Consider the following 23,772-nt stretch of genomic DNA (forward strand, 5'->3'; position numbering starts at 1 on the left):
AGCAGAATGTTTTTGCTAACGTATTCACATTTGCCAAGCAGATGTTATTTTCTAGGAATGATTTCTGTGCACACTTAAAATGTAAAATATCAATGTTTTTATGATTCCTTTAGGCTAGATAGAAGTTATTAAAGTGTATCTCCCAAAATTGCAAAATGCATTTCTTCCTAATGCTGTTTTCAGAGAAGACTTGAACATTCAATGGCATGGCATGTGTGATATTTACCTGTGAGATCCCATGGTTTACCTGTGATAAAAGATTGTTTCAAATGTTCCTTTTTTCATTAAATCTTTAATCAACCAAAAAGAGAAGCAAGAGTAAAGGCATCCATTTATTTCTATTTCACTCCGAATTCAAAAAGTTCAAGTCAAATAAGATGAACAAGTATGAATCATTGGGAAATACTGCTGTAGTTAGTAACTCAGAAAATGAGAATATCAAGAATGAGGTTGAAAGTTGTGTTCATTAAAATTGGAAGTTTTAATTAAAACAAAGAAAGGAGTACTCTCTGTATCATGAAGTTTTCTGGGTCTGAATTTTGCAGCAAAGGGGCAGTAAGGCAAAGCACAAGGCAGCAGGAAAAATGCACGCCTGTAAGTGACTCAGGAGGCCAACTTACTGAGACCCTGGCACAAAATTTAAAAAGTGGGCCTAGGGGGCTAGGGCTAGGGCTAGGGTTCGGCAGAGCACTCTTGCCTGGCACATGTGAGGCACTGGGTCTGATTCTCAGCACTTCGCATAAATAAATAAAAGTCTATCAGCAATTTAAAAGAAAGAAAGAAAAAAAGGCTATGGTTTTAGCTACTAGTGATTCCAGTGTAAATGGAGTTTTCTGACGGCATATATTTGGTAGATATTTGGATACCTTTAAAATTGAGAATGGATGTTACAAATACATTATATATCATAAAGAGGTGGAATTTTTACTTAGATGTCTATCACTTAATATCCTGTGAATATTAACTATAATAACTATGAACTTACTGTTTATTCCTCATGTGGAACTAGCAAATCACACTTTAATTTTAATGTTATTTTGCTAGTTTTAATTTGCATATATTTGTCATCTTAAAGACCACAGATTGTAAGCTCCATGAGGATTTGCTGCATATAACATAATTTTTTTCCCTCTTTATTTCTCTAGGGCCTATTCCCTGGTGGATTCCAGTCAAGTGTCTACGTTTCTGATATCCATTCTTCTTATAGTCTATGGTAGTTTCAGGTAAGATGTTCTCAAAATGGGGCTGATTTCAATTGGATGTGGAAGGAGCATTGTTCTAGAAGTGTTGACACCAAAACTTAATTGTTTTATGAAGAGAAACAAGACTTCAGCAGAATTCGAGTTAGAACAGGGTGATGTTAATATTCTTTAGTTGGCCGATTTTAAACACTTGGTTTTGCTTATGACTTTAGCTTACTAATGCAAACAGGCAAAAACTAGTTGCTTAAAATTACGAAAACAACTGACTTAAGAGTACTCACTGTTGGGAAAGTTATGAAAAGAGTTCTTGAGTTCTAGAGTCTCGAAGGGGAAAAAAATACATAGAAAGACACTCCAGCGTACAAAAAAAATTACTAGATATTCCTGTAATAAAATATATGATAAAGAAAATTTCATGTTTTTCCCCCCTAACCTAAAAAGCATAGCCACAAAGCTTTAGAAGACTTAGAAGGGCCAGGGAAACCAAAATAAAACCGTATCTAAGAAGCTCATGAAATTTTTTATTTCACCATGAAATGCCTTTAAGCAAGTAAATTATATCCTTAGGAAATTTTCCTTATTTTTTTTTTTAATACAAAGATATTGACATAGGTTGAACCCTGTGAAATTGCTGATGAACTTTTTTGACCTGCAAACAATTTCATAGGGTCCAACCTACTTTTATTAGAGTTGTGCTCACTTCGTAAATACTAAGACTGGATCCTGGTGAAATTCTCATTTATCAGGCGGCCATAGGAATAAGAAGAAAAACCAAGAAACTAGACACACTCTTCGCACCACTATTCTTAATTGAGAGAAGCTTTAGTGGTTGTACAATTCAAATAGTAGTTTTGTGATTGACACACTTAAAAATAAAGGTTGAGAAATATTGAGAACCTCAAGGGGAATGAGGATGATCAATTAAATAGGCTTAAGGATTTTGACCTCTCTAATATTATATCTGGAATATCTACCCTTGGTATTTTGCATATTATTTTCCACACTGGGTAGGTGGGAATACATATGTATAATAATATGTATCAACATTTCAGAATAATACAGTTTAGATTCACAACCCTAATAGGACTTTCATTCATGCAAATTGCCTGTTTGACATATACTGATATAATGTGTACATATACTGATATAATGTGTAAATTAATTATATTCTGGTTCTTTCACCTAAGAAATATTTTCTGTAGTTATTTTCATATTAGCTTTTGTTAATTTTGAGGTTTCTTTGTATTAGTATCTCCCCTCCCACAAAAAAAAAAAATTTCCTCTTTATTGAAACATAAAAACACATTTACAGCATGCCTATTTACTTAAAAATTATATGGTAACTTCCCAAACCAGTATCTTTGCATGTTTTTCAAGTGCTGAAAATAAACCAACATATTCCACAGGTAGACTAAGACTCTCTTCTGTCAACTCATGTCAAATTCAGAGTCACAATACAAATTGAGAAAGAGTTATGCACAGTAGTCAGTTTTCTTAAGCAAATAATTTAATTGATCATTATGAATAAATATTACCAATAATTTCAAAGAATTTCTCTTCTGAGCCATTACTTAATACCATTCAGAATAATGTGGGTTGACATACCCAGTCCAAAAAAACATAAAGAGGACTGCAAGTTGAAATATGTCAATATTCTAAATGTTCAGACATTTCCATTTGTAAGAGTAAATGCTATGTTTAATGACTTACCATAGCAAAAAAGAATAATTCACTGAAAACAATTTTTTATGAAATTCCTGATATACTTTATGAAAGTTTGAAAATATAAATAGAAAAGATGTGTATGATATTTCGTTCTTGCTGGACATATGGGTTGTTAAAGTGACCATCTTCATACCTGTTTTTTTTTCACTTTGATTGGATGATATGCTTGAGATAAATATCCAAAAGTGGACATGATTCACCAGCGTATGGATGGACTCTTAGTATATATTGCTGTATTGTTTGCCAGATGATTATACCAATTTAGGATTTGTCAAATAAAATTTTGTGTAATAGTATAACATATAGATTAAAAAAAAAGATTTTTTTGATGTACGTTCCTGTTTACAAATGAGAAGACTGAAGCCCAAGAAGATGATGTAACTTGACAGAGAAGACACAACTAGTTGGTAACAAAGTCTGAATTGGAACAGTTCTCAAGGTCCTAGTACCTTATGTCTTCTATACTTAAATATAATGCATTTTCTGAAAATAATGATGCCTTTAAGTGCACATGTAAATTGAACTCATAGAATAAGTTGGTGTTTTCTCCTCTTCTGTTTTTCCAGAACAAATTATGTGAAATTGTTATTCTTTAAAGTTTTGATAGAATTTACTGGCAAAGCCATATAAAGCTAGGCTTTCTTTGTGAGACATATGTATGTGAGATATAGACATATATGTATATACACACTGAAATTTTATTTTCATATTCATGTATATATGTCTATAGTATGTGTGTGTATGTATATAAAATTTCAGTGTTGGAAATTGAATCTAGGTATGTTCTACCACTGAGCTACATCCCTAGCCATTTGTTATTTATTTATTATTTATTTATTTTTTAGTTGTAATTGGACACAGTACCTTTATTTATTTTTATGTGGTGCTGAGGATTGAACTCAGGGCCTCACACATGCTAGGCGAGCACTGTACCACTGAGTCACCACCCTAGCCCTGTTTGTTTATTTTTGAGAGAAGGTCCTGCTAAGTTGCTGAGATTGGACTCAAACTTTTCGATTCTCCTTTTTAAGCCTCCCAGGTTGCTGTCATTACAGGCATGTAACACTGTCCCTAGCTTTGTTTTTGCTTTTATAATTGTGGTAAACAAAATGTGATACATAAAATGTACCATTTAAACTTTTTAAATGTACAGTTCAGTGGCAGGTGAGGACTTTCTTTAGTGCCTGCTGTTGAACATCTTTTTATTGTAGCCATTCTAGTAGGGTGTGAAGTGGTATTTTTATAATGTTTTCACTGCATTTTCCTGAGGTAGTGATGTTAAAAAGAGTTTGAGAATCTTTTCCTTACTGACCATTTGTTTTCTTCTTTAGCGAAATGTTCATTCAAAAACTCTCCCAGGCCTATGATTTGCAAATATTTTCCTGTTCTCTGGCTTGCCTTTTCGTTTTCTTAATGGTGTTTCTTAAGGTCAAACGTTTTTAATTTTGGTCAAGTCCAACTTTTCCAATTTCTTGTTTTGTGGATCATGCTTTTGGTATTGATTGTACCAAAGAGCTCTTTGCCTAATCTCCATGAAAAGAGAGCTGACAAATAAAGGCCATCCCTCTGTAGACAGAGGAGAGAGGCCCTGAGATGTTTCGGGGTTCAGCTTTTGTGGGGTAGGGGTTTGGAGTTGTACTTGTAGCGCTATGGGATAGGCTCAAGGTGCTTGCATCAGAGCTAGGCTGATGGGAATAGCATGGGATTGGCTTGGCCGATGACACCATGGGGTAGGTGACTAATGGGAGTGGGGGAGTTCCAGTAAGAGGAAGTATAGGAAAGCAAAACTTAACTCATAAGATGGTGGTTAACATTTAAGATGGCTGCTCCAATGTTAAATCAATACCCTATACTCCAGGCACAAAGATTTTCTACTAAGAAATTTTCTCATTTTTCTCATTATTATATTTAAGACTATGATTCATTTTGAATTAATATTTATGTATATTGTTACCTACAAATCTAAATTCAGTTTCATGAATATAGCTATCTAGTTGTTGCAGCACCATTTGTTAAAAATGACTATCCTTTGCTCCCATTGAATTGATTTGCCACAGTTGTCAAAAATCATTAATTGTAAAAGTAAGGGTTAGTCACCAGACTTCCCATTCCTGTTGTTAGTCTGTATATCTCTTCTTATGCTAGTACCATAGTGTCTTGATTACTATAGCTTTTATGGTAAGTGTTGAAATTGAGTAGTTTAAGACTGACTACTGTGAATCTTTTTTTTTTTTTTTTTTAACACGAATTGTAGGTTTATCTGGTCAGTTTCTACCAGAACAAACAAACCCTGCTGGGATTTTACTAGGAGCAGTGGGTCTGTAGACCAGTAATTAGGGCAAAATTGTTTTCTTAATAATACTCTTTAGAATCCACGGGCTTGAATTTATTAAGATCTTTAATTTCTCTTTGTAGTTTTGTAATGTTCATTGTATAAGGCTTGTACCTCTTTTGTTAAATTTATTCCCAAGTATTTTATTCTTTTTTGTTTGGGTTTTTATGTGGTACTGGTGATAGAACCAGGGCCTTGTGAATGTTAGGCTACCATTAAGCTATATCCTGCCACTGAGCTACATCCCTAGCCCCTTGATCTTATTTTTGATGGAATTTTTTCCTAGATTTAATTTTTGGGTTGTTTATTGCTGAGAATATAGAAATGCAATTGGTTTTTGTATATTAATGTTGTATACTGTTGCTTTGAAGAACTTATTGGTGCTGGTAAGTTTTTTGTTTGTATGTTGGATTCCTTAGGAGTTTTTACATGCAGGATTATGTGGTCTGCAAATAAAGACAGCTCCGCTTTTTCCTTTCAATCTGAAAGCGTTTAATTCTTCCCACCACACCCTTATTGTACAGGCTAGCTTTTCCAGTTGTGTTGACTAGAAGTGACAAGAACACATATCTTCACTTGCCTTGTTCGTAATGTTAGGGGAAAGCATTTATCATTAAGTGTGATGTTAGCAGATTGTTTTTCATAAATGTTCTTTACCAAGTTGAGGAAGTTTCCTCGTTAGGTTTTGGAGAATTGTTTTCATAAATGTGTGTTGGATTTTGTTACATGTTTTTTATTCATCTTTTGAGATGATCATATGGGTTATGTCCTTACTCAATTAGTATGGCACATTAACAGATTATTGGATGGTAAGTCCACCTTGCCTTCCTGCAATAAATGCTATTTGGTCAAGGTAAGTAATCTTTACTTTTACATGGTGCTGCATTTGGTTTTCTGGCATTTTGTTAAAGATTTTGTGTGTCTGTAGTGATGAGGAATATTAATATACAGCTTTATTGTTAGGTCTTAAAGTTTTAGTATCATGGAATAAGTTAGGAAATAGAGTAAATCTATTTTCTGGAAAATATTGTAGAGAATTGCATTGTTGTTTTTTGTTGTTGTTGTTTGTTTGTTTCTTTAACTAATTGATAGAATTCACTAGTGAAACTGTGTAATGCTAGCCTTTTCTTTGTGGGACATTTTTTGGTTTGGCTTGATTTTCCTTCTTGGCTCACTGTTTTGTTCCTTTTTTAATGATTTTATTGAGATATGCAATACATATCATAAAGTTCACCTGTTTAAACTAATACAGTTCAGTTTTTAGTATATTTACAAAGTTGTGCAGACGTAGTGCATAATCCAATTTTAGACATTAGCATCATCCCATTAGCCGCAATTCCTCATTCCTTTTACCCCAGCAGCCACTAGTCTACTTTGTCTCTGTAGACTTGCCTATCTTGGACATTTCATAAGTGGAATATTACATATTGTAACTTTTTTGTGACTGGTGCTTTGACTTGACATAATGCTTACTTGACATTATGTCAAGAATATGTCATTTATGGTTATTTCATTTCTTTTTATTGCTGAGTAATACGCTCTTTGTTTGGGTTATTCCTACTTTGGGGCTATTTTTAATAATTCTGTGAATTTATGAATATATATTATATGTAATTTATCTACATAAATTCTGTGAGTTTATGTACAATTTTTCATTTCTTTTTGGAAAATTGCTAGGTCATATGGTAACTCCCATGTTTAACATTTTAAGAAGTTCTACTGTTTGCCAAAGTAGCTACATCATTTCACATCCCCAGCAGTGATGTATGAAGATTCCAGTTTCTCCAAATCCACACCAACACTTGATATTATGTCTTTTTGACTGTAACTATTCTGTTATAGTGGGTATGAAGTAGTATCTCATTATGGCTTTGATTTGCATTTCCCCTAATGACTAACAGTGTCAAAGCACCTTTACAAGTGTTTATTTACTATCTGTGTACTTTGTTTGGTTAAGTGTCTATTCAGATATTTTGCCCATTTGTAAATTTGGTTCTCTTCTTTATTGTTGAATTTTAAAGAGTTCTTTATACTTTGAAGACAAGTTCTTTACCAGATAAATGCTTGCAAAACATTTCTTTCAATCTTTAGGTTTGTTTTTTCACTTTCTTTATATTTATAATTGTTATACGTTTACTGATGGACTGGCCTTTAAAAATATTTCTGTTTACCTCTAGTAAAAATATCTGTCTTACTATCTGATGTTACTATGATCATTCCAAGTCTCTTTTTTTTTTTTGAGAGAGAGAGAGAATTTTTTAATATTTTCAGTTTTCCATGGACACAACATCTTTATTTTATTTTATGTGGTGCTGAGGATCGAACCCAGCGTCCCGTGCATGCCAAGCAAGCACGTTACTGCTTGAGCCATATCCCCAGCCTCCATTCCAAGTCTCTTATGGTTGCATATGGGAAGATTTTTAACTACTAATTCCGTTTCTTCTTGAAAGGCTAGATTTCCAATTTGCTAATTTGTGTCTTTATCAAATTTGTTCAATTCCCCTGAAGTGTCTTAAATTGTTGGCATTGTGTGTTCTTTATAATTTCCCCCTCAAATACTGGGTCTTGAACCCAGAAGCACTATCACTGAGCTATATCCCCAGCCCTTCTTATTTTGAAACCTTGATACAGGGTTTCACTAAGTGGCCCAGGATCTTCGTCAAACTTGTGATCCTACTGTTTCAGCTTCCCAAGCAGCTAGTACAATAGGTGTGCACCATCATGTCCAGCTATAATTCGTTTAATTTCTAATGTAGGGTAGGTAGCGATGTTTCTTCTTTCATTTTTTTTTTTAATTTTAGTCATTTATGTCTTTGGTGTAAAAAGGTTTATCAGTTTTGTTGATCACTTCTAAAAAGCAGCTTTTGTTTTCACTGATTTTTTTTTTCTGTTTTGTTTTCATTGATTAATCTTTTTATTCCCTTCTGCTTGTTTTGGATTTTATTTCTACTTGTTTTTCTAATTCCTTAAGGTAGAAATTCAAGTTATTGATTTTTGAAACCTTTTCCTTTTTATGTATGCATTTAAAACTAGTATAAATTTCCCTCTGTTAACTTAGCTGTATCAGATTTTGATACATTTGCCATCCCTTGGCTGAGCTTTGCAAGGCTTCCTGTATTACTTGAAGCTCACTTCTGCCTCTTAATCTTTCCAGTTGATGGGGTGGATATATATGTGGAATAATTTATCATAATCAGCATGTTCTTGAAGAGTATGACAAATCTACAGGAGACTGTTAACAGAAAGAAAAACAAAAAACTAACCAAACAGAAAAATAAAAGTAATAGAATAGGACGAACTGTTACAATCAGGTTGGCCAAAGAATTACAAGGTGAATCTGGTTTGGAATTTCTTACCTTGTAACTGCCAAGACACTTGACATTCTGTTCCATTTAGAGTCTCAGACAAAGAAACGACAAAGCTTGAAATAAATCCAAAAGAAAATTAAAAGAAAAATATACTTCATGCAGATATGAAGGTGGTTTGGTGTTTCTTAGCTTGTAACTAACTTAAGACTTGATATTCTGTCCCAGCAGGAGTCTCTGACAAGAAATAACAGGTTTGAAATAAATCCAAAAGAAAGGTGTACTTCATGCTTCCTCCCTTTCTTTTCCCTCTCCCTCATACCTTGTCTCCCTTAAAACCCTCTGTGTTTTTATTTTTAAGCTGCTGTGTTACAGAATGATAAGACTTTTATAACTTCAGTATAAATACACTTTTTTTTAAAGGAAAGTATCTTCTACCTTTACATTCTTTAATGGTGAGGAAATTTTATTTGCTTATACTCAAAAACTCTGTGGGATATGGTGTCATCAGATTAATAAGACTTCAGAGATAATTAAAGCTGTACTTTATCTGCTTTTACTTCCCTCCATACTAAATGCATGTAATCATAGTAGGCTAGGTTATTCAAAGGAAGTCACTGTTGTTCATTAATGTCATGATGTTCTAATGGTGTGCAATGTGTTTACTGTCTTTGGAGCTGCTCTTTGTCATTTCATAATCTGTCATGCATAAAAAAATATCATTTAATTTGTTAGATGATGTAGGGAATGATTATATTCATTATGATGTATATGAACAAGTTCTTTATATACTTAACAATATATTTTCAATTTATTTTCAAAATGTTTAAAAACCTACTGTAAGTCTTCTGGGAACACATATTTAACTTAAAACTAAGTTCAGCCTTGTAATGTTTACTTTGGCCAGTGAATTCTCCCCTTCATGATGTTCACTTTCAGTATTGTACTCAGTTATCAGAATTAAAATGGATGAACAAGTATAACTTGGAACAAATTAATGTGTTTTCACCTCCATTTTGCTTCCTGCAATTGTTCATTTTTTTTCTACCCTGTTAAAAAGGATTTCAGACCTTTTACCAAGTTTTATTAAGTGAGAGGATAAGCTAAATTAACGTGGAGCTAAAGAAAAGTATAGGTAGAGACAAAATAGAGCCAAAAATGACCCAAAAATCACATGCCCACACTATTAATACTGGTGTTTCACAAATACCATGGTAAACTTTAGCAGCCAACTTTAAGAAAGAAATTTAAAACTTTCAGTGTCCTTCAGTAAATAGAACCTGAACCCAGTTGTGCAGGTGAACCATAACTAATAATCTAATCTTAACTCGGTTTTAAGATTAGATAAACATTTATCTCAAACACCCACATGAAGAGGCCACATATAGTAGGCATTCAAGTAAATGTCTGTTGAATGAATTGTAATATCCTTTAATATAAGCTGGTAGTATTGAACAAAAATGTATCTCAGCAAAATCAGTTTCACCAAAATTGGAGGTGTACAGCAGGTAGCAGGAAGTTGTAGTCCAGATGGTCAGCTCACTGCTAAGTATGTCCTGAGGTTATATTTTACAATATCTGGAGAAGTGAATGAGTTGTTAATTCTTCAACTGGCTATTCTTGAATGTTGACCTCTTGATAAATATGAATGGCAAGCACTCTGGACATGGACTCTGTGCTCATAGCACAATATTTAAAGCGTATGTTTCAGGGTTAACCAGCTTCATAAAAGGACAGCTACATCCACAGATTTCAACTACTTGATTACTTTTTACCCATTCTCCTTTATTTTCTTTTCTGAATAATCTTTTTCAGATGTGATTCAAGGCAGAATTGATCCTTCTGTTTTTGTTTTGTCCACTGGTCTTCAGACCTCATGGTCAGGCCCAGTACTCTCTCAAATGTGAAACACCCTGTCATTATGAAGGTTCTCAAGAAGTCTTCTTAATGCCTTATTTTACATCTTCATTCTTATATATTTTTTGTATTATCTTGCATGAACCCCAGTTGAATCCTGCAACATTAAAATACTATTTTTGAATAGTATGCAGCCACTGGCCTAATGCTACAACAGGAAGCCTACTCACCATTTTTTGACCAGTAGCTAATTCTCATTGGAGGTTTTATATACATGTATCAATAATTGGAAATTTGTTTATGTTCTGTAACTTGACCCACAACTACTTCCATTCAGTCATAGTAAATGACAGGAAAAACAAGTACGCTGTAATTGGATGGATCTTTTTTTTTCTTAACAGTGTTAAATGGTTATCTGTAATGAAACAGCCATAGCTCAAGTCCTACTTTTTTTTTTTTTTTTTGTCATTTAATCATTCATGTTAGTAACCCAGACTTGTTTACTAAGCAGATACCAGGGTGTAATTTGGGTAGAATGTGTAGTAATAACATTGTGATGTATCGTCATATTATATGTCATTGTATAGCAGTAATAAAAAAACTATGATGGTGAGGTTGGCAGGGAGGATGATGGGTAATCATCTATGAAGATAGAACAGATTGTTCCAGGTCCAGCCAAGCAGTTTGATGTTTGTAGAGTTAATAAATTACCAAGTAAGTTGGGATAAAGACCTGTAATAAAATTGGTCCTGAAGACAGAATCTTCTGCAAAGATATTTAAACAACTTCAGTTGGCTATTAGCTGTCAGTGTAGGTAACAGTAGCCAGGGATCTTCTAAACCTACTCCCACTGATATTATTTTGTAGAGCTGGAAGATTTGACTCTTCCCAGCTTCAACTAATATGTGGAACCCCACTTTATCATTTAGCCAGATGTTAGTTTTTGGTAATGGTGACCCATGTTTACTTCTCATGATCAGACGAAGCTTAGTTTAAGCTTGTTCAAGTGATGAGAAATTCAGAATCAGCTTTCAGTTACTGAAAGACCAGTAATAAAAAGAATGCTCTCTTGCCCCGTAGAACCTCATTGTCCTGCATAAGGCTTTCCTGTCTCTGTAGCAGTTCTTACCAACTAGGTTTTAAGAAAGTGGACCAGCTAAAACAGGTTTTAGGTTAAGCACAACTACCTAGTATTTGAAAAGGGGGAAACCCTTGCCTCAAAATAACCAAGGTAGAGTTTTTAGTAGTCGTCAGGTAATAAATTGAATTGGAGTTGTATGACCCTTCAGCCTAGGCTGCCTTGCCATTTCCACTCAGCCTCACTCAGCCAGTCTTATGAAGGAGAGTGTATAAAAGCTGTGCCTTGGGTAAAAGCAGAGAGGACTGACAACTTTCTAGTCCAGAATATCAACATAATGCCAACAAGAAGAATAGGGGAAGTTGGGCTAGGGATGTGGCTCAAGCGATAGCGCGCTCGCCTGGCATGCGTGCGGCCTGGGTTCGATCCTCAGCACCACATACAAACAAAGATGTTGTGTCCGCCGATAACTAAAAAATAAATATTAAAAAAAAAATTCTAGAATAGGGGAAGTTAATGATCTGTAGTAGGTCGCCCCCAGAGTAGAGCTGTGCATAAAGAATCTTTTAAATTTACCAAGCTGTCACCAGATTCTGAGAAGCAGAGTAGGCATAACAAGTATAGTTGTTATTGTTGTTGTTGTTATTATTTCCATTCATAAGTGAATTTGGAAAACTCAATATAAATTAATACTTATCTTTCCAAAGGGAAGAAGCAATCTTCATGTCCATTGACTTCAGACATGTTCTAATTAAATGAATCACCAGTCCTAGCCTTTAGTTTCCACAGATGTTGAGCTCTGCCATGAGAACACATGAAGTAAAGTTTAAAAGGCCATAGAAATGAAACCACGCACTGAAACCCCACAGGTGTCTTGGCATGGGAAATATATACAAAATCTGTATCTGGAACTAATCAAAATTGACAAGAGAAAATTTTTTTTCTCCATTGCCAGTCACTATAACAATTGCTCTAGGACTGAATGAGGTAGAAGCAATTAGTATGTTTTTATTCCCTGCCAAAGTGTCTTCCTCTGATGGGTAGAGAAATAATCCAAAACTGTTTTTTATCCTCGTCGTTTTAAAACCCCAGGGAAGCTAACACACCAGAGTCCGGACCATATTCTAGTAGAGTTGTCTTACCCATATTTCTGCCATGGTTTAGGAAGTTGACCACATCTACCAAAATTTCTCCTTCAGTCCTTTTGAGGAATTGTCATCCATGGGGACTGCCCTCTAGTGGGTCAGTTTGCCAAATAACTGATTAGTCAGATTTATTGAGGGATCAGTGTGAAGCATACCTAACCAATCTGTATTCTATACACTTTTTGAGACAAGTTCTTCCCAAGTTGCCCAGGCTGACCTCAAGCTGAAACTCATGATTCTCCTGTCTCGGCCTCCCAAGTACCTGGGGGTACCACCATGCCTGGCTCAGGTTACCCTCTAATTACAGGCATGTCAACGGGGGCTTCTTCAATACCTATAACAAATAAAAGAGTTTTACCGTGTACATGAAACCAAGTGGCAGGTGAAGTCAGGCTATGAGAGTAATGGGACAGATCTCTTGAATTCATCAAAAGATTTGGGGTGAGAGGGGTGGCACACTGTAGAGTCGAGCACATTATCAGTGTAGCCTTAGCCCAGTAGTTTGGCTAAAAGTCCCAGGACAGACTGTGACCTCTTCAGGATAACATTCTTTACTTTTCTGAAGAGAAGGATACAACTCATCAGTGTTCCAGTATCCCGGAGACTGTTAAAGGCATGAACAAGAAGTGAAAAGAGGCCTCTCCTTCACTCAAAGTCAGCTCAGTTTGTATCATGTTTAAAAGATTAACTACCTAATGGCACGTCTGCTTCCAGCCAAGATGTAGTATCAGGAACTGGATTATCATGCCACCTGCAACAACCTCCCCTCACAAAAAATTACCATATATAATACTTGAAACAATAATTTCCCAGTTTGCTATCTCAAGACAGTTTCTAGATCATGGAGGCAGGCAGATTCTGTAAGTCAAGGAGTTGAGAGTCGAGAATGACCAAAGCAACTAGAGCTAATAAAAGTGCAGAGTACAAAAGAAAGAAAGAAAATCCCAGAGGTCTGCCGACATATCCTTTGAGCACTTATAGTATTGATCAGTGTGTGCATGTGAGCAGATTACCTATAGTGAAAGAAAAATAATTTGAGAAGATGAGAGGGAAGAATGCCTATTCCCATTAGCTACATTGGAAAAACTTATGATTTACATGGCATTGATTTGATTCAGACCTTGCCTCATTGATAGAGATTAATTACCCTTTACTAAGCACTTCTTTGGAATCACTTAAATCATAAAAGCGAAACCTGAACAAATAAAGCTATTTCCTAATAACAGCATCCCAGATGATAGCTCAGAATTTACAGGAGTATTAAAATATTAAGCAGCCAATATAAACATAAAAATATTGAGGCAAGGTAAAATGCACAATGTCTGGTGTATAACCAGACATTGTCAGACAAGCAAAGAGGAAGGAAGATGTGATCCATAATGAGAATAGACAGATAGATAGATAGATAGATAGATAAATGGTGTTGTATCCAACTACAACTAAAAAATAAATATTTTTTAAAAACATATAACTATATTCCACATGTACAGTAGAAGTTAGTTATATGGATGATAGTTTAAAAGATCTAAATGAAATCTATAGAAATGAAGATGAAAATATCTGAGTTTTTTTAAATACACTGGATGGAATTAATAATTAATAACTAATTAAAAAAAATTTTTTGCAATTAGACATTACAGAAAAAAGATTGGTGAATTTGAAAACCTAGCAATAGAAACTATCCAAAAAGAAATAAAGAGAATGAAACAGAAAAGAGAAATTATCAGTGGCCTAATACATGGGTTATTATAATTCCTGAAAGTGGAGAGAAAAGGGAGAGACAGGAAAATATTCAAAGAAATAATAGCCAACTTTTTCTAAATTTATTGAAAACTAACCCACATATCCAAAAAACTCAATAAACCCCAGGCACAAGAAACCTGAAGAAAATTACACCAAGGTATATGATTATCAGTAGCTCAAAACCAGTGATAAAAGAAAAATCCTGGGGCTGGAGTTGTGGCTCAGTGATAGAGCGCTTAACTGGCATGGCACTATATAAAAATAAATAAAATAAAGGTACTGTGTTCATCTACACCTAAAAAATATTTGAAAAAAGAGAAAAATCTGAAAGCAGCGGTGACTGGAGGGTAAATAGATAAGGATGACATCAGATCTATCATTAAAAACAAACAATACAAGTGAGCCAGGCATGGTGGTTCACAAATCCCAGTGCCTCAGGAGACTGGGCCAGGAAGATCACGAGTTTGAGGCCAGCCTTAGCAAGGTCCTAAGCAACTTAGTGAGACCATGTCTTGAATTTTTTAAAAAATTAAATTCTAATTTACATAAGAAGGGCTGACTGAATATGTGGCTCAGTGGTTCAGCGCCTCTGGGTTCAATCCCCTGTCTTCCCTACACTTCCCCCCACCAAAAATAGGTAAATAAGTGAAAAGACAGTGGAACAACAGCTTCAAAATGTATATTACTATAGGATTCTGTGGCAAAAATGTCTTTCAGAAGATGAAAGCTAAAATAAAGATGTTTGCAGACATACACAATCTGGATGAATTCATCACCAGCCAGAGTTTGCACTATAAGAAATATTAACGGAAGTCCTTCCAGCAAAATTAAAGTGGTGTTGGTTGGAAATCAGTTATCTACACAAAGGAACATAGATCACTAGAAACAAGCACATTAATAAATATGACTTTTTCTTATTTAAACGAAAATTGATTATATAAACAAAAACAATTTAAGGTTCATAATATGTAAAAGTAATAAAAAATGCTTTGCAAAATAGTAGAAAGTTTGCATGGGGAAAATGTGAACTATTGTAAGGTTTGTTATACATGAAGTCGTATAACTCAAAGACCATGTTAAAGGTGGATGCCATAAACCTCTCATTAGCCCCTAAAATAAGAAGCAAAGACACAGAACTAATATAATAACAAGGAAAGTCAAATGAAAATTTAAAAATATTGTATTAATCCTAAAAACTGGTAAAGGGAAACAAAAAAAAAAGGACAGGTAGAAAACAAATAATAGATCATAGTCTTAAAACCTAATCATATCAGTAATCACATTAAATGAAATTGGTTTAAACAACCAAATGAAAAGACAGCAGTTGTTGAGATTGAATAAAAACAAAAAACCCAATTACATGCTGCTTATAAGAAGCATACTACAAATATAAAGCCGAAACAAAAGGTTAGGAGAAAATATATTGCTTGTACTTATCAATAGAAAGCTGGAGTGGTTATATTAATATCAGACAAAGCTTTTTTAAAGTTTTAGGTGGACACAATATATCTTTATTTTACATTTATGTGGTGCTGAGGATCGAACCCAGTGCCTCGTGCATGCTAAGTGAGCACTCTACCACTGAGCCACAGCCCCAGCCTCTCCAACAATATTCTTAATCAGTGTGACCTAAATGACATTTATAAAACACTCCAACAGAACTCATTATTCTTAAGTGTTCATGGAATATTTACTAATATAGAACACATTTGGGAGCATAAAACAAGTCTCCATATATGAAGTATGATCTCTAATCTCTATTAGCTTAGGCTGCCATAACAAAATACCATAGAATGGATAGCTTAAACAGCAGAAATTTACTTTCTCAGAGTTTTGGTGGCTAGAAATCAGATCTGTCTTCCAAAGTGACTACATTAATTTATGTTACCACAAGCAGTGTATGAAGGTCCCAGTTGTATATCCTTGGCCATACCGGGTTATTGTCTGACTTTATTTCAAATTCTTTGTTTCTTCCTTTTTTCTCCTTAACACATGCTATTAATTTCTCATAGATGTAATTTATTTTTCTTACATGTCATCTTTTTCCTCCTTTGAATGTACAAATTGTTTTGTTAAAAATTTAATAGTGCTATCCTATGTATAAGTACTAGAACAGTTTCAGATAATAGAAAAAATTCAGTCTTTGTTGTTGAATCCACACTGACAAGGTAGAGACAGAAAAAGAAGTGTTCTCATATGCTGCTGTGGAGTGTCCGTTGGGTGCACCCTTTCTGGAAGCATTTGTGTGATATGTTAAAAGTCTCAAAATGTGCTTGCCCTTTGACCTAACATTCTCTTTCCAGGTTTTTATCATAAGGAAATAATTAAGGATGTGAACAAAAACATTGCTAGGAGATTCACCCACTTGGGAATGCTTTTGTGTGCAGTCAGGAAAACTCTTGAGCTGACATTGGAAGGAATGAAGGTTATTTTTTTAAGCGTGGCAACAAGAACTAGTTGCCACATTTAAAAGAAGAGATCTTTCTTTTCTTTTCTGATGCCTAAGCATTTTAAAATATTGTCTCTGCTGATTTTCTGACCTGCTACTTTGTAAATCAAAACTAAAACTTACCTATAAAAATTTTTTCCACAGGTCCCTTAATATGGACTTTGAAAATCAAGATAAGGAGAAAGACAATAACAGTTCTTCTGGGTCTTTCAATGGCAACAGCACCAATAATAGTAAGACATTTTATATCAGTTAATTTTCATCCATGTAATTACCTTGATTCTTTCTAAACCCTCAGTTAATCATTCACTGGTCAGGATTTGGTACTATAATAAAATCTAAACTCTGTGCTATAATCTGTTAAATTTTTATGTTCTCAGTCTGAACTACTGATTTCTTGCATACAAGAAACTCATTCCTTAAAGCTTGTTGCTGAGAGTCTTTGTTAAAAATAAGCAGGAGAGATTAGTGCAGGGTAGATTTTTTTGGCCAGGCATGGGTGGGGGGTACTAGGGATAGATCCAGGACCGCTTTACCACTGAACTACATCCCATTTTTATTTTGAGAAATGGTGTTGCTAAATTGCTGAGGGTCTCACTAAGTTGCCCAGGCTGGCCTCCTGCCTCAGCCTCTCCAGTCAGTGGGATTACAAGGATGCACCACTACACGCAGCATATGACTACATTTAGATCCTTTGATGAGATTGACAATTTTGTGTTAATCATAAGTTCATTCAGTTACTCTTAAAACATGTCTGCCTTTAAAATACATTGCACTGTCATGTATACCTAAAAAAAACAAACAAAGATGTTTGCTTGAAGTACGTAATGAGCTGAAAAAAGTCACCAAATGCTTATTTTACAAATTAATCGATATTTTATAATATCCACAGTTTAAGGCAAACAAATACACAATGATTAAGATAAATAAGACAATAAGTATGTTATTTTTGAAGGCTTTATCATTTAACTCTTTTGTAACTTACAAAGTTACAAAAAGAAAATAAGCATGATTTTGTGTATCTCTCCTGATATTTAAGATCTTAAGAGAATATTTGCTTTTAAAAAAAAGTGGGCTGTATGACAAATGATAAGCAGCATATATTTATTTATTTATTTATTTATTTGTGTGTTTGTCTGTCTCTCAATGGATCTTTATTTTATTTATTAATATGTGGTGCTGAGAATTGAACCCAGTGCCTCACACATGCCAGGCAAGCTCTTTACCACTGAGCCACTACTCCAGCCCAATTAGTGTTATTAGTAACCCCAAAATACAACAACCCAGAGGTCCATAAACCAATGAATTTATGAACAAAATATGATCTATCCATACAGTGTAATGTTATGTAGCATTTTTTTTAGAAAAGAGTGAGGTGCTAATACTTGCTACAGTGGAGATGAACTTCAAAATCTCTAGTCCCAGTGATTTGCCTGGGACCAGAGATAGGAAGGAGAAGTAACTGTAAACTGAGGGGTCTTATTGGGGTGATGAAAATATTCAAAAACTAGATTGTGGTGATGGGTTCGCTGTTGAAAAGTTTACCCCACCCCTCAAAAATTGAATTATACACTTAAATCGGGTGAATTTTATGGTATATAAATTATACCTTGAGCTAAGGCTATGGTTCAGCGTGCACTTGCCTTACATGGATGAGGCACTGGGTTCAGTTCTCAGCACCATGTATAAATAAATAAAGGTCTATCAACAACTAAAAAAATTTTTTTCAATAAATAAAATGAATTATACCTCAATAGATATAGAAAGGTATGATGTTTATTATGGAAAGAATTAAATTAGAAATAAGGAGACTTGGGGTTGGGGGTGGAGCTCCTTGGATAGACGACTTGCCCACCATGTGTGAGGTCCTGGGTTTGATCCCAAGGGAAGGAAACAGGGAGAGCACCTGATTTGATAATGACAGGTTTGTATTGAGTACTCAATATTCTATTAAATATTTTGAAAGATGCAAAAGTATAAGAGCAGCTCTTTTCAAAATGTTTTTTAAAGTGCTAAGAGGGCAAATACCACTTCACCTTCCATACCCGGGACAGGTGTTTTGTGGTTTTCTTTTTCATTGATCCTCAGAATTCTTCTGAACAAGCCACTTACTGGGTCAGAGTAAGCTCTAGAGGTGAAATCATTTCAACATCCATGTACGAAGAGTAAAGGGCCAAGTCAGGAGAGCAACACTGGCTCAGGTGAGGTCTCTTTCCAGGAGAAGGATGAGCTTGATTTGAAACAATGAACTTGGCTTGCTGGAGACAGGAGCATATAATTACAGGCACAGAGAAGAAAGTGAGCATGACAGGTTAAAGTCACCACCTAATGGGGAAGAAACACTGTAAGTCTACTAAAATTCAGATAGAATATAAATGGAAGACCATGGATGTTAAGTTGAAAAAGATCACTTAATATCCACATGAGTTTCTTTAGTTACTGTATTACCCTGTCAACAAATTATACTTGTTTAGTTTTAACTCGGTTGAACGTGTTTCATTGTCCCAAGCAGTATAGAGTGGGTGTGATAAAGACAGTCAGTAGAATTATTTAAATATAGCGAGTCTTTTCTTTTGACCCAAATCATTATATAACAATAACTTAACTTGGAACAAGGTTAAACCCATTGTGGAATCTAATTAAATTACTACCTAGTAGCATATCTTCTGTCAACATTTCAGGCCAAATCACTTTATGCTCATGAAACTATTCTTAAAAGACCTATGTTATATAGCGTATATGCAGATATGTAGTTAAGCCAGAGTATAGATCTGTTGTACATTGCATCATAGAAACCTGAGAGATAAGTGGTATATATCTAAGTACAATTTTATTTTCAGCGTGCATTGGAAAGAAGTTACCTGGGTATCATTGCCTTTTTTTTTTTTTTGCTTTTTTTTCTTTTTCTTTATTAATCAGAGTCTAAATAGAATAGGACACTTCTTTCTTAAATAGTCATTTTCTTAGATCTTCCTTCTGTATTATACTAAATTATCCCTGATGACACAGATTTCCTCAGTACCTACTCCAAGCCACTTATACCTTCATAAGGGATAAGGACAGATTAGGATAAAAATGCCATCTACTTCCGCATAATCAGTAACATTATGAAAGAATTAGCCCTTGCAAAGAATGTCAATACTTGATTATGGAATATAACATTCCAGATTGAAGGGATAGCATGGAAAACTGGTCATATTTATCAAGAATCAAAGAAATAAGATATCAACCAGAAAATGAAGAGAGAAACACAAGAGATTGCTAAGGAAATTGGAATCCAAAATGATTGACCACACAGAAGAATTGGTGGGAAGTTTCTAAAAAAAGGAAAGTGTGTTAGTGTTAAGATTTTTCTAAGAGTTGAGCATGGTGGCACATGCCTGTAATCTCAGCAACTCCAGAGGCTGAGGCAGCAGTGATTGCAAGTTCAAGGCCAGCCTCAGCAATTTTTTTTTTTCCTGAGAGTATTTCAGACTTGTTGGAGGACAAAATGACCACATAGAGAGTTTTCTTTAAAACATTGCAGTTGCCCACTCAAGAGTGAAAAAAGCTTGAGAGTAGGGAAAAGTAGAAGTGTAGGACGGCATCATTGGTGGAGAGTCGAGGTTGAAGGTTTATGTGTAGGTCACATGCTATGGTTATATCAGAAATGATTCAATTGGCCTTGATTATAAAACAAGCTAGAAGAAGAAGTGTTAATGATGACTTGATGGATTAGATGGACCTTGTGATTCATATCAGAACTAACAAAATGGAGGTCATATTACTTCATATTGATCCCTGCAGAGTTCCCTAGAGTGCAGGACCAGACTGGGGAATTACTACTTCATGTTATAGTAATACGCCACCTGTCTAGGCAGCTCAACAGGGAAGTCAGGGAGAGAGGAGAACAAGGCACCACTCAGCTCCTTAAAAAACCTGAAATTACACCCATAATGAAATAGTGTTACACACAAACCAGAATATCTAAAATTAAACCCTGATCTCACCAAATGTTAGGATATAGAATGAGAACCCTCTTCAACTACTAATGAGAATATACATTGGCTCAATCTCTTTGAAAAAACATTTTGGCATTATCTACTAAAGGAAAAAATATAAGCATCCAGGGGTGCTTGGGGATTTAGCTCAATGGAAGAGCACTTGTCTAGCATGCATGAGGCCCTGGATTCAATCCCTAGCACCAAAAGCCCTTTGTCCTCCCTTTAAAAATTAAAAAATAAATAAATACACTTGGACATAGCAGTGTTGCTCCTAAATTTTTTGTTTGTTTGTTTTTGTAGTTACAGATGGACAGAATTCCTTGATTTTATTTGTTTATTTTTATGTGGTGCTAAGGATCAAACCCAGTGCCTCACACACGCTGCTAGGCAAGCACTCTACCACTGAGCTACAGCCCCAGCCCCATTTTTAATTATATACCTGCAAATATAAGCACATATGCACCAAAACCATAACCAGAACACTCAAAAGCAGCACAGTTTATAGTAGGCCAAAAAATTAGAAACAACTCAAATGTTAAACATTTATGGATAAATTTTAACATTCATACAATGAAATTGAGCTGATACAACAGCATGGATGATTGTCAGAAATAATGTTGCATGAAATAAGCCAGACACAAAAATACATACTACAAATCTAGTATATATGAAGCTTAAAAAACAGGCAAAATAAACATGAGTATATTTAAGTGTTCCTGCTTGGGTGGAAAACAAAGCAAGAAGAGATTATCAAAAGTCAGTACAGCAGTTCCCTTTGGGGGAAAGAGAGAGGGTGGTGACAGGAGGGATACAACAAGGCGCCCAGGGTTGGTATTAGGTATGTGATGATCCACTCAGGTCCCTGGTTTTTTTTTTTTACTTATCTGTGAGTGTTAAAATAAAAAAAGAAAGTTGCAGCAGGGAGGGACTTCCCTCCAGGTCCTTCCTGATTTCCACTGACTTGTTCTAACTCCTGCATCTGCCCCAAGAGGCCTGTATAGTTTTCCCCCGGCATGTCATTCCTTCATTTAAGAAAAGGCCACGTACCCCACATTATGTGACATCTTAAAGTCCTTTACTTCACTTACATTTGAACTATGAAGATTGATGGAAATGTACAATTGAAATTCTCTTCATGAGTAGGCATACATCTATTTAATTTTTCCACTTAGACTGTAAATTCCATAAGATCTAGAAAGTTTTTTTTTTTATCCCTCCTGTTGCTTAATGTATAAGAAGTGTTTGGTAAAAGGTATAAAATTAGTAATTTAGTCCATTGGATACTAAAAATAATGTTGCCACATATAATTTTTTAAAAATACTTTTTTAGTTGTCAGTGGACTTTTATTTTATTTATTTATATGTGGTGCTGAGAATCAAACCCAGAGCCTCACACATGCTAGGCAAGTGCTCTACCACTGAGCCACAACCCCAGCCCGCCATATATAATTTTTAATTCCATCACCACACCCACTTAAGTTGATTTTGGACTTTAAAAATAACATAGTTGGACTTTGGAAGTCTTCCCAGTGATGGTTGCTCTGTTTAACTTTGCTCAGTTTTGTTTGTTTTTAAGTCAATGGAGTGTGGCTAGAATTTTTGATTAATTCACTCCTTCCCTTTCGGTACCATTGTCTCCTGTACTTTATGAAGTTCAGTATTGAAGTCATGTATATTATTTTAAGTGGCATATTGTCAGCAATTAAAGGAGCTTTATTTGCTTTGTAACATTGCCTCCTGGTTTAAATCTGTTTTCAGAAATGAAAATCTGCATTTTTTTAACATTCTAGAAAGGATCTTTGTATTTAGTTTTACATATTGATTATAGACTAAAATTTAGATTGTAAGCATACCTTATATACCCTAGTCACTATAATCTTTATATTCTACCAGGAAATTAATTTTTCTGTTTATATTTTGAACTAATATAGTTTATCTGTAGATTATAAGATGCTTTGTTTTACAAAAGAGAGGCAGATATGGGTATGTGTTTTAAAATGTATGGATTCTTATAAAACAGTTTGTTTCTTGTAGTAAATGATCTTTTGTGGAACATTATTTTCTGTTGTGAAAGGCATCTGAAAATCTGTAGTTTTCTCTAGTTCCTCTTTGAACTACTATTAAGAGCACCCCCATCCCAGCCCAAGTGTGGCACACAAGTCAAACTTGTGCTCAGGACAAACCATTTCCCAGATCAGTTCTGTTTGTCATGACACCTAGATCACTTTTCCTAAATTGAACTGCCTCATCCCTAAATGAATTGTTTGACTCATTTACCTAACTGCCAAGAAGCAATTTTGTTTTGAAGAAATATTTAATATTTTATTTCACAAAAATCCCTAAATAGCTTTTGGGGAACAGACAAGTTTAAATGCTTCAGAATAGTTTGTTTGTTTGTTTGTTTTTAATATTTATTTTTAGTTGTAGTTGGATACAATATCTTTAAGTAATTAATATATTTTTATGTGGTGCTGAGGATTGAACCTAGGGCCTCACTTGCTAGGCAAGTTTACTGCTGAGCCATAACCCCAGTCCCAGAATAGTTTTTAAACGTTGGTTCATCATTGCAACCTTTCATACCTAGTTATGTTCATCCCTGTTGCATATTTTATTTGTAGCCTTAATTTATTGAAGAGAAACTGCTATTTCTAATATTTCTATTGTAATAGTCATATGACTATTTCTTAGGTCCCTATCATACACTTTTCTTGATGACATCTCAGGACAGTTCATTTGGAAGTAGGCAGCATATAAGACAAAACCCATAGTTTTTCCTCTTCGTTCAGTGATTATCATATTTTCCCGTGTTTTCCTTCTCTACCAAGTACTTTATTAGTGGTTCTTAAGCCTGGATAAAATTAAAGTTTTCTGGGGAGTGTTTTCAGCTGGGTGTAATCCCCAGAGGTTTCAGTTTAATTGGTCTGAGGTTGAACCTGGGCATTTTGATTTAAAA

At 34.7% G+C, this 23,772-nt stretch overlaps 1 protein-coding gene across 1 annotated transcript in view; it reads left to right on the forward strand.

Moving 5' to 3' along the window:
• Nucleotides 1–1,118: 1,118 nt before the first annotated feature.
• The window catches only part of Sppl3 (signal peptide peptidase like 3), a 36,767-nt gene continuing 14,113 nt past the window's right edge, over nt 1,119–23,772 (forward strand). Inside the window, exons 1-2 of the mRNA XM_015505196.2 lie at nt 1,119–1,223; nt 16,981–17,069. Of these exons, the coding sequence (XP_015360682.1) occupies nt 16,991–17,069 (79 nt within the window). The 5' untranslated portion in view covers nt 1,119–1,223; nt 16,981–16,990. The remainder of the gene's footprint in view (nt 1,224–16,980; nt 17,070–23,772) is intronic.

The sequence above is a fragment of the Marmota marmota genome, unplaced genomic scaffold, assembly GCF_001458135.2.
Source record: "Marmota marmota marmota unplaced genomic scaffold, marMar, whole genome shotgun sequence".
NCBI classification, from domain to species: domain Eukaryota; kingdom Metazoa; phylum Chordata; class Mammalia; order Rodentia; family Sciuridae; genus Marmota; species Marmota marmota.